This window comes from Dipodomys ordii, unplaced genomic scaffold, assembly GCF_000151885.1.
Source record: "Dipodomys ordii isolate 6190 unplaced genomic scaffold, Dord_2.0 Scaffold19, whole genome shotgun sequence".
NCBI classification, from domain to species: domain Eukaryota; kingdom Metazoa; phylum Chordata; class Mammalia; order Rodentia; family Heteromyidae; genus Dipodomys; species Dipodomys ordii.
In genome coordinates, this window is record NW_012267235.1 from 5,623,202 (window position 1) to 5,633,748 (window position 10,547).

General features: G+C 39.3%; 1 protein-coding gene across 1 annotated transcript in view; it reads right to left on the reverse strand.

Moving 5' to 3' along the window:
* Positions 1-10,547, reverse strand: part of Stx8 (syntaxin 8) — a 230,782-nt gene that overhangs the window by 172,826 nt on the left and 47,409 nt on the right. Inside the window, exon 5 of the mRNA XM_013013099.1 lies at positions 9,388-9,480. Within this exon, the coding sequence (XP_012868553.1) occupies positions 9,388-9,480 (93 nt within the window). The remainder of the gene's footprint in view (positions 1-9,387; positions 9,481-10,547) is intronic.

Here is a 10,547-nt window from a genome sequence, read left to right on the forward strand (position 1 = left end):
CCTAGGGAGGAAAAAACTATGCTAAGTGCAATAAGACAGGTTCTGAGAGACAGACAGTGAATGTTTTCTCTCATACATAGAAGTCAGGTCTAAAATATAAATATACCTGATTAAAAATACAGGATTATATGCATATACACACAAACAAATTGAATAAAGGATAGCATACTCAAGGGAGGAGTTCAATGGTATAACTCCTCTGTACAAACTTCTAGAAAAATGAAAACAAGTCAAACATGAAATCAACTGAGATTAGGAAAGAAATCAATGAAATGCAGACTAACAGAGCTATACAAAGAATAAATGAAACAAAATATTTTTTGAAAAAATTAGACTGATAAGCCCCAATCTAATCCCTCTATAGAGAATAGATTCTAATTAATGAAATTATTAATGAAAAAGACAGTATCACAATAAATGCCAGTGAAATCCAAAGACATGAGGGAAAACCTAACACTAAAATCTAGAAGAAATAAAAGCTTAGATACAGATGACCTACTAAAATTGGATAAAAACCACTCAAATAGATTCATAACAAACACTGACATTGAAGCAATAATGAAAAGTTTCCAAAGAAAAGCCCAGGGTCAGATAGATTCAGGTCCAAATTCTACCAGACATTCAAAAAAGAATGAGCATCGAATTCTTCATACTCTTCCATGAAACAAAAAGGGGAAGCCAGGTGCCGGTGGCTCACACCTGTAATCCTAGCTACTCAGGAGGCTGAGATCTGAGGATCACGGTTCAAAGCCAGCCTGGGCAGGAAAGTTGTGAGACTCTTATCACCAATAAACTACTAGAAAACCGGAAGTGGCGCTGTAGCTCAAAGGTAGAGTGCGCGTCTTGAGCTGAAGAGCTGAGGGATAGTGCCCAAGCCCAGAGTTCAAGACCCAGGACCGACAAAAAAAAAAAAAAAAAAAGAAATAAAAAGGGGAGGAATTCTACTAAATTCATTATATGAAAAAGTATCATTCTCGTTCCAAAACCAGAAACATCCACAGCAAAATTTTAGATCAATCTCTGACAAACACTGATGGATAAATTCACAATAAAATTCTTGCAAACAGAATGTAACCACAAATTAAAAAGATCACAGTTCAGCCAGGTGCCAGTAACTCATGTCTGTAATCCTAGCACTTAGGAGGCTGAGATTTGAGGATCATGGTTCAAAGCCAGTACAGCAGGCAAGTTTGTGAGACTCTTATCTCAAATAAACTATCAAAAAAGCTGCAAGTAGAACTGTAGCTCAAGTGGTACAATGCTAGCCTTGAGCAAAAGAAGCTCAGGAACAATGCCCAGACATTGAGGTCAAGCCTCAGGTCAAGCACAAAAACAAACAAAAGATCACATTTCATCTTCAAGATGTTTTCATCCCTTGAATGCAAGGATGGTTCAATATATATAAATGAATAAATATAAGTCACATAAAAAGAATTGAGAAGAATTTTTACATTTGAGTTCATCAAGTATATTGGTTTGTTATTCATCAAAGAAACTTTTATAAATTTTCTTGTTTTGTCCTCATCCAATTTAGAATAGTTTATACTATATTTTATACTATTTTAACTATAATATGGGACCTCTCTTTCTTCTATGGTCATGATTTTTAGGTTTAGTCTTTTAGTGGTGTCTAAAGTTCGTGCATATTCAGCCCATACCTTTATATTTGTTATTTTTTCTGAATGTTCTAGTCATCTGCTTTGTCTTCAAGCTCTGACATTCTATATTCAACTTGATCCAATACTTAGTCTTTAAACTGAGTTTTTGACTTACAGAACTCTTCATTTTCAGAATTACAATTCAATTTTTTACAGTTACTGTTGATTGAATTATTTCATATCCTTGTCTTCCTTATTTCAGCTATTAATTTGTGCTCTTTGAACTCAAATATTTACATATCTTGTTTAATTTTACTGCTCATTCTTACAGTCATTCTTGAGTTCTTTGTGACTGCCCTCACTTCACTATCCTTTCTACCTATTACTGTGAGGTTACTGACTTTTATAGGATTTATATATCTTTTTTCATATTTGTTTTTTGCATTGGGACTTATGTATCTGGGCAGTGATTGGTTGAAATTTTTGTTGTTATTGTTGCATTTGTTTGGTTTTGTTTTGCCAATCTTGAGGCTTGAAGTCAGGGCCTTGGTACTGTCCCTGAGCTTCTTTTGCTCAAGGCTAGCACTCTACCACTTAAGCCACATTACTACTTCCAGCTTTTCACGTTTATGTGGTACCAAGGAATCGAACCCAGGGCTTTATGCATGCTAGGCAAGCACTCTACCACTAAGCCACATTCCCAGCCTGGTTGAAAGTTTTAATAAACTGTAGACTTTCTACTGAAGTGTTCTCAATAGTCAGATACAATTGTGTAGTAACAGAGTATATAGTTTTTTCACAACTGGACTGGGGAGTAGCTCAGTATTCAGTATTTGGCCATATGTTCAGGACACCAAACCTGATCCCCAGCACAACTTATATACAGGAATACTAGTTTTCCTTTTTCCCCTATTAGTTCCTAGAGTATTTATGTATGTATTGATGCTATATATAGGTTATGAGTGGGGTAAATCCAGGGTCAGTTACCTGTAGGGTTTTTTTTTTTTTGGTTACTTTTTTTCATAGGGCTTGAACTCTGGGCCTGGATGATGTCCCTGAGCTCTTTAGCTCAAGGCTAGCACTCTACCACTTGAGCCACAGCATCACTTCTGGTTTTCTGGTGGTTAATTGGAGATAAGAGTCTCATGGACTTTCCTGCCCAGGCAAGCTTTGAACCATGATCCTCAGATTTCAGCCTCCTGAGTAGCTAGGATTACAGGTGTGAGCCATCGGCACCTGGCAGTTACCTATAGTTTTACTATGTGGTTTTCAGTTTAACTTTTCTAGTGTGTATACTGGAAGCCAGTGCTAGCTGCACAGTACTTTGTAGTCTGGGCCAGGAAGTTTCCCAGTCCCCAGTTTGTGCCAGCAAAAGCAGTAAGGATACAAGCCTAGAAAAATCTCACAAATGTATTACATAGTAGCATAGAAAATAACATTGAGCTTCTCAGTGGTAATGGTAGGTAACTGAAGGACTCAGGCATTCTGAATACAGGTGTCAGTGATTTCAGATCTCATCCTGAAGTTCATCATTCTGTAGAAGGGAGGAGACAATGTGATCCCTAGGTCCTGTGCTCAGAACACTTAACTCTACCTGACAGCAAATACCCACAGCACTCATCTACAGCTCTTAGAGGCTAAATACTCTGCCAACCAAGGGCTTAGTGCTGTTTCTACAGAAATTTCTACAGATTTGCTCTTTTCAGGGAGGGCAGAGACACTGACCACTGTACCTCACCCTGCCTAAGCTCCCCACTGCCTAAACTTCTTAGGGTGTGCACATCAGATCCTCTCCCTCACCACATCATTATTTCCCACCCAGGCCCGAGGCAGAGTGTACCAAGACTCCCTGGCTCATTATGCCTTATACTATCTTTCCCTGTTAGGAAAACATGGAGAGCAAAATTTTGATCATCCAGCATATTTGGCACAGGCAGAGTAGGAATCTAAAGTTCTTTAGGCAAAATTAAAGGAATTACTACCAACCTCTTTTGGTAAGACATAATATACCTGCCTGCTACTATAGTGGAGCCGAATAGCTGTCTCATGGGAAGTAGCCTTGTCTCTATGTCTAACTAAAGTTTTCTAATTCAATTCAACAAATAAGTAAAAAGCATTTTATTTCCATTACACTTAAATACTGATTTCTGGTAAAGCATATTAAATATCAGTTTCTGAAGCCTTATTTGTAGTCATTAATTTAACAACTACGGACAGTCACTACTTGCATGTGAGCTAAGGCCTGAGAATATAACAAAGAACAGAAATATCTGCTCCTCAAGGAGCTTCCAGTGTAATGGAGAATATAGAGAAGAAACAGCTATTGAATATATTTTCCATAACTAGGAAAATACTGAGTTCCAGGGGGAATATGGAGGAGGGTAGGAGTCCTGAGAGAAAATCATATCCCAACCTGATCTGAAACTGGAAGAAGGAGTCAATGACATCAAGGCATGAGTGTGTTGGGCAGAGAGTGGTAAGGAGAAGAAAGGTGGGGGTGCCAGTTACTGAAAAACAAGTACCAAGGGTTAGGCTCATCACACTGGGACACCTGAGGAACTTGAGTGGTCAACATGGATGTATAATTCTTACAATAAGAAGTGTAATGTCGGGGCTGGGAAGGTGGCTCAGTAGTAGAGCGCTTGCCTTGCATGCCTGAGGCCCTGGGTTCGATTCCTCAGCAACACAGAAGCAAAAAGAAAAAAAGCCGGAAGTGGTGCTATGGCTCAAGTGGTAGAGTGCTAGCCTTGAGCTGAAGAGCTGAGGGGCAGCACCCAGGCCCAGAGTTCAGGCCATACATCTGGACCCAAAATAAATAAATAAATAAAAATCCTAAAATGTTTGAGGTGAAAAAGGTCACCTATTAAAAAAATCAAGAAACATAATGGTAGCCTGGCACCATGACACATATCTATAGTCCCAGCTCCTTATAAGAATGATATGAGGAGGATCTCTTGAGCCTGAAAAGGGTGAGTTTTAACATCTTATTAGAAAGCAAGAAAGTGCTCACATCAGAAAGAATGATGAACCCCACTTATACAGGCAGAGATCTGTTGTTGGTATCACTTAGTTCATTACAATTATGACTCTATGGTTCTGTGGAGTGCTGATATTAAGGCCTGGCCAATGCTAAAATTCAGTCTTGATATCTGCTTTGGTCAAATCAAGTTAACTCCATTACCTTTTTTTTTTTTTTTTTGGTGCTTCAAGTCCTAGGACTTAAAGTTAGGGCCTAGACACTAGACACTATCCCTGAGCATTCTTTGCTCAAGGCTAGTCCTCTATTACTGTAACCACAACTCCACTTCTAGCTCTTTGTTGGTTAACTGGAGATAGGTATCTCACAGACTTCTCCTCCCTGGCCGGCTTCAATCCTCAGATCTCAGCCTTCTAAGTAGCTAGGATTACAGGTGTGAACCACTGGTGCCTAGCTAACTTATTTTTTTGTGTGAATTACTAAGAATTTTTCAGTAAATCAGGATCATGACTCAGTTGTGTAACTGCCTCTGGGAGACTTGTTGCACTGCTTGTGCCTAGCCGTCCTCACTGACAATCCTTTTCTTCCTCAGGATTGGTCACTGCTAACATCTTGGTTTTAACCCAAGACATATGAACAGGATAATGACCGGTGTTAGCCAGGCCCTCTTTAAATCTCTATGAGATGACTGGAAAGTGAATTCCTAAATTGAAGATAATTCAACCTTTTGGTTTTGTGGTTAAGTTCTAAGTACAATGAATTTCATTAGTATGGTTTTGATACTTGATTCCAAAATGGTCTGGTTGGCCATTATTCTCTCAGCCTATTGTTTCTCTCATTTAATGAAAACCAAAAGAATAATTCAGTAGCTCAGTAAGTCATATGGAGACATTTACAACACAAGCAGTATCCTTTTCCAGTGCCCCTGACTTCTTATGACACAGTTAGATCACAATAATAATCCAGATGGGGCTGCGATTCTATCCTTACCACATGTAGTTAAAACAGCCTTTGTTCACTTTAGCAGAAGGAAGACAGGCTGATTGTAGTCCCAGCAGGGATGTAATTTTTATCCTCTGAGAGTCTCAGTTCCTATGAGAGAAAATGGCTGAGTCTGCCTTATCTCCAGGGAGAAAATGTGCACATTAGAAAAACCACGAGTTTAACTGCTCTCTCCCTGGGAGGCCACCACAGAGAAAACCAGCTTATGTTGGCAGTTAATGGAAAAATACCTCATGTTTGTCTATGTGCACATGGATCCATCTGGTCCACAACAGAGACAAGGACTGGGAAGACATGGAGGAAGATGCAGAGAGCAGGAGGAACGTGTGTCAGAAGAGCAAGGACTCCAGCTGGGATGAGGCTCCAAGTAAGCACTTATAACCATACAATGTCCTGTACATGTGCTCCAACTTATTACACATGGAAATCAACCAGGGAAGCTTAAAAATATTTATGTTTGCCAGGCTCTAGTGGCTCATGCCTGTAATCCCATCCACTCAGGAAGCTGAGGTCTGAGGATCATAGTCAAAGGCAGACCTGGCAGAAAAGACCATGAAAATGTTTTCTACAATTAACCATCAGAAAGCCAGAAGTGGAGTGTGGCTTGAGTGGAAGAACAAAAAAAGCTAAAGGACAGAACCTTGACCCTAAACTCAAGTCCCAGTACCGTCCTACACCCAAATACACATACACACAAAATACTGATGTTTAAAACCCACTCCTGAAGGTTCTGTGATAGTCAGAATTATGGCTTCCCAAAGATGCCATGTCTCTGGAACCTGTGAGTATGTGAGATTACACAGGAAAAGGGCATCAAGGTTGAAGACAGAATTAAGGATGCTAGTCAGTTGACCTTAAAATAAGAGTATCCTGGATTATTTAGGTGGGTTAATGCAATCACAAGGTTCTTAAAAGTGGAAGAGAGGGGCAGCATTAGCAGAAGTGATACAATTTAAGAAGGACTCAATCTACTATTGTTGGCTTTGAAGACAGAGGACAGGGTCATGAGTCAATGAATGTGGGTGGCCTCTGGAAACTACAAAAGACATGGAAATGAATTTGCTTGCTACAGTCTCCAGAAGGGCAATGTGGTTTTGTCAACATCTTGGGTTTTTACTCCAGTGTCCAATGTCAAATAGAACTGTAAGATACAAGTCTGTGTTGTTTGAAATCACTGCATTGTGGAAATATTAGTGTTAGTGTAGTTAGTTAATGCTACAGCAGTAATAGAAACCTAACATGGGAAGAGCCTGAGCTATGAAAGTTTTCAAACTTCCAAACACCTGCTCCCAGTAGTTCTAACAAGTGGCAAAGTTTGATAACCACTAAACTAATGACTGCTTAGGCTGAGAAATGGTAACAGTGATTTCCTTTCACCTGGGAAGGCAGCAAGTCTCCCACTAAATTATCTTCAGTCCTTAGCCTTCTACCCATAGACACTGTGGACTATATATACATCACAGGATAAGCTTGTTCACCAGTTTAGGGCCAGAGTTCTTTCTAATGTGACACACTGAACCAACTACATTTCACTGTGATAAAGAATATTTATAAGTCGTAGTTGAAGCAGCCACTAGCACTGCTTTCTTTGAAGAAGTCATTCAATAAATCTATTTATATAGTTAGTTTTTTTAAAAAAAAAAGAATATTTAGTCGGGCGCCTGTAATCCTAGCTACTCAGAAGGCTAAAATCTGAGGATTGCTGTTCAAAGCCAGCCTAGGCAGGAAAGTCTGTGAGACTCTTATCTCCAATAAACCACTAGAAAACCGGAAGTGGCGCTGTGGCTCAAGAGGTAGAGTGCTCACCTTGAGCTGAAGAGTGCAGGGACAGCACCCAAACCCTGAGTTCAAGCCCCACTACCAAAAAAAAAAAAGAATATTTAGATGCCAAAGAAGCAAAATTTTTTATGGTATTGAAGATTATACTCAGAGCCTTGCTAGGCATTCCTCTATAACATATGAGCCATGCTTCTAGTCCTTTTGTTTTTCAATAGGGTCCTGTGCTGGCAAAGCCTCTGACCTCTGCCTTCTGAGTAGCTTGGATTATGCATGCATCCTACCATGCCTAGCCCCACATTTTTTATAAAGTCTTTTTTCTTATAATAATGTCTTTCAAGGCAAGAACTAATAGCTGAATTATATTCAAGTATATAAACTGGCCTGTTCACAGGAGCCCCATTGGGAAAAGGAGTAAACTGTCTTCTCTGCTGAAACTATCGAAAACCACTGTTAGGATTATAAAGACAGTTTCTCCACTTGCTTAGAAATCTTCTTATGAGTGATAGATGATCAACAGATGGAATTTGTTTATTTATGATAGACAAAAGGAAGACTACCATGGGAACAAATGAACTCATTCTTCCTAGGGACCAAGAAAAGAAGTGCCTGTTGTGTGATTTTGGCAAAGTACAGCCCTCCCTGCAGAGGATGCCTTCATCTGCTTATCAGGATTTCATTGCTTGCTCATGCTGCTGACTTTCCCTGAAGCCCATGTCATTGTGGTACTCCCACAAAAGCTAAAATCTCAGAACCTTGTACTTATACTTTTCTCTCTCTACTTCAGCTTCACTGGACAAAAGCTGGTGAAACAGAGAAAGCAGTCATGTTAAAGACTTGAGTATGAATTTCAGCCTTGTCTCTAACAAATGATGTGACATTGGAAGGTTTCTCAGCTGCTCTGAGTTTTGTCTCTAATAAATGAGGATAATAGAGCCAGGCACTGAAGGCTCATACCTGTAATCCTAGCTACTCAATATCTGACGATTGTGGTTTGAAGCCAGCCAAAGCAGGAAAGTTTATTAGACTTTATCTCCAATTGACCAGCAAAAAGCCAGAAATGGAACTGCGACTCAAGTTGTAGAATGCTAGTTTTGAACAAAAATAGCTAAGGCCAATGCCAAGTCCCCAAGTTTAAGCCCATGAAAGTGATTTGCACATAGCAGGGGCTTTGGTATATGCAACTTCACCACAACTCACCTACCCTAAGCTTTCATATATCATTGTGTGCTGAAGCTTCTTCTATCTCTTTACCTCTTTGCCCTTTTCTCTCACTGATCTCTAGTACCCTCTCTTTAACTTAGCACTTCCATCTGGACCACTCAGTGGCTTCTTTGATTGGACACATCTAATCTGGCCTTATAGTCTTCACTAACAAATCAGTGAGCCTTCTCAATTGCCCTGCATCTGTAACTGTGAAAGCACCACCAGTTCCTTGTTCCTTTCCTTTCTTCCTCAGTCCTACTACCCCATACTCACTCCTTCTCATAGTACCCAGTTTGACCACAAAAGTCTTCCTGGTGGCCTTCATACCTGAAAGCAACATCTCTTGCAATCCAAACCATTATAGTTTACAAGTTAGTTTTCCTCAAGCCAGACCTGTCACATGAAGTCTGAACAAGCATCTCCAAACGCTTTTTGTCCCTGCAGACTCATACTTGTGATAAAGAGCAAACTCCATTGGATATATAGAGGATACAAGGCCCACATGCTCAAGCTTCACATCAAAGGATACCAAGTACTGAGCAATTTCACATCACCATCACATTAAAAAAAAATATATATGTTCTTGGGACAGATGGATGAACAAAGCATTTTTAAAGGATAGTTGCTGAGAACGAGATATTTTTATCAGACTTTTACACAGTATTTTGTAACTATAATTTGAGAGGGTTACAAATCACCTTTAATTGCATTATGCCACAACAACCAACTGACACTAAGCTACTTTACCTGTTATACAACATGAAAACTATTCAACAAATGTTCGATTACCAAATGATAAATGTGATTAATCTCAGAACTTGCTCTTACCATTTTGTTCATCCAATTCATTTCCAATTTCCTGCCCCATTTGCTTTTGACGACTTATGATAGAGGAAAGGGCATCAAGGCCTGCATCCTGTTCTAGAAAAAAGAAAAAAAAAACACAAACAATTTAAAGTCAATATACAGACCCTACATATACCCACTATGTGACACGGGATAGATTAACATTAGTGGACAAACAAAATCAAATATATGACCTCACACCTTATATGAGTATGACGTAATTTCCAGATTAAATTTTTACTTTATTTTTGCATACAGAACACCATGATCTATTTTATTAGCGTTCTTTTAGTCAATATTTCTTAAATGTTCAACTTCATTTTTCTCTGGGGGGTCCAGTCATGGGGCCTGAACTCTGGGCCTGTGCACTGTCCCTCAGCTCTTCAGCTCAAGGCTACTGCTCTACCACTTGAGCCACAGCTCCACTTCCGGCTTTTTGCTTATGTGGTGCTGAGGAATCGAACCCAGGGCCTCAGGCATGCAAGGCAAGCGCTCTACCACTGAGCCACCTTCCCAGCCCCCCAACTTCATAATTTATTAGCTTCACAACTTTTTTATTTTTATTATATTTAAGTAGACAAAGGAGTTTCAATTGAACATATCAATTTACGAACACAATGTATCTTGCTCATTGTTATCCTTCCCATCATTCTCCCCCAACAATTAAACTTTTAAATAAAAAAGTAAGATTTGGCTATGTAATCTTTTAAGTTTTCTTAGCTTTTGTAAGTGAATAATAGTAAGACAAAGCTCCAATTTTTTTTAACAAATAACGGTCATAGACAGGAAATGAAGGAATTTTAAAAAAGAAAAACAAATACAAAGGAGCCAAATACATACAATGGAAGAAACACAGCCTCTTCAACCACTGGTGCTGGGAAAACTGGGCAGCCACATGCAGAAAACTAAAAGTGGACCCCAGACTATCACCATGCACCAACATCAACTCAAAATGGATAAAAGACCTTAACATTAAACCTGAATCTCTGAAACTACTGCAGGACAGAGTAGGAGAGACATTTGAACTAATAGGCACAGGAAGGAACTTCCTGAACAGAGTCCCAGGGTCACAACAAATTGGAGAGAGACTTGACAAATGGGACTACCTTAAAATAAAAAGCTTCTGCACAGCTAAATCTATC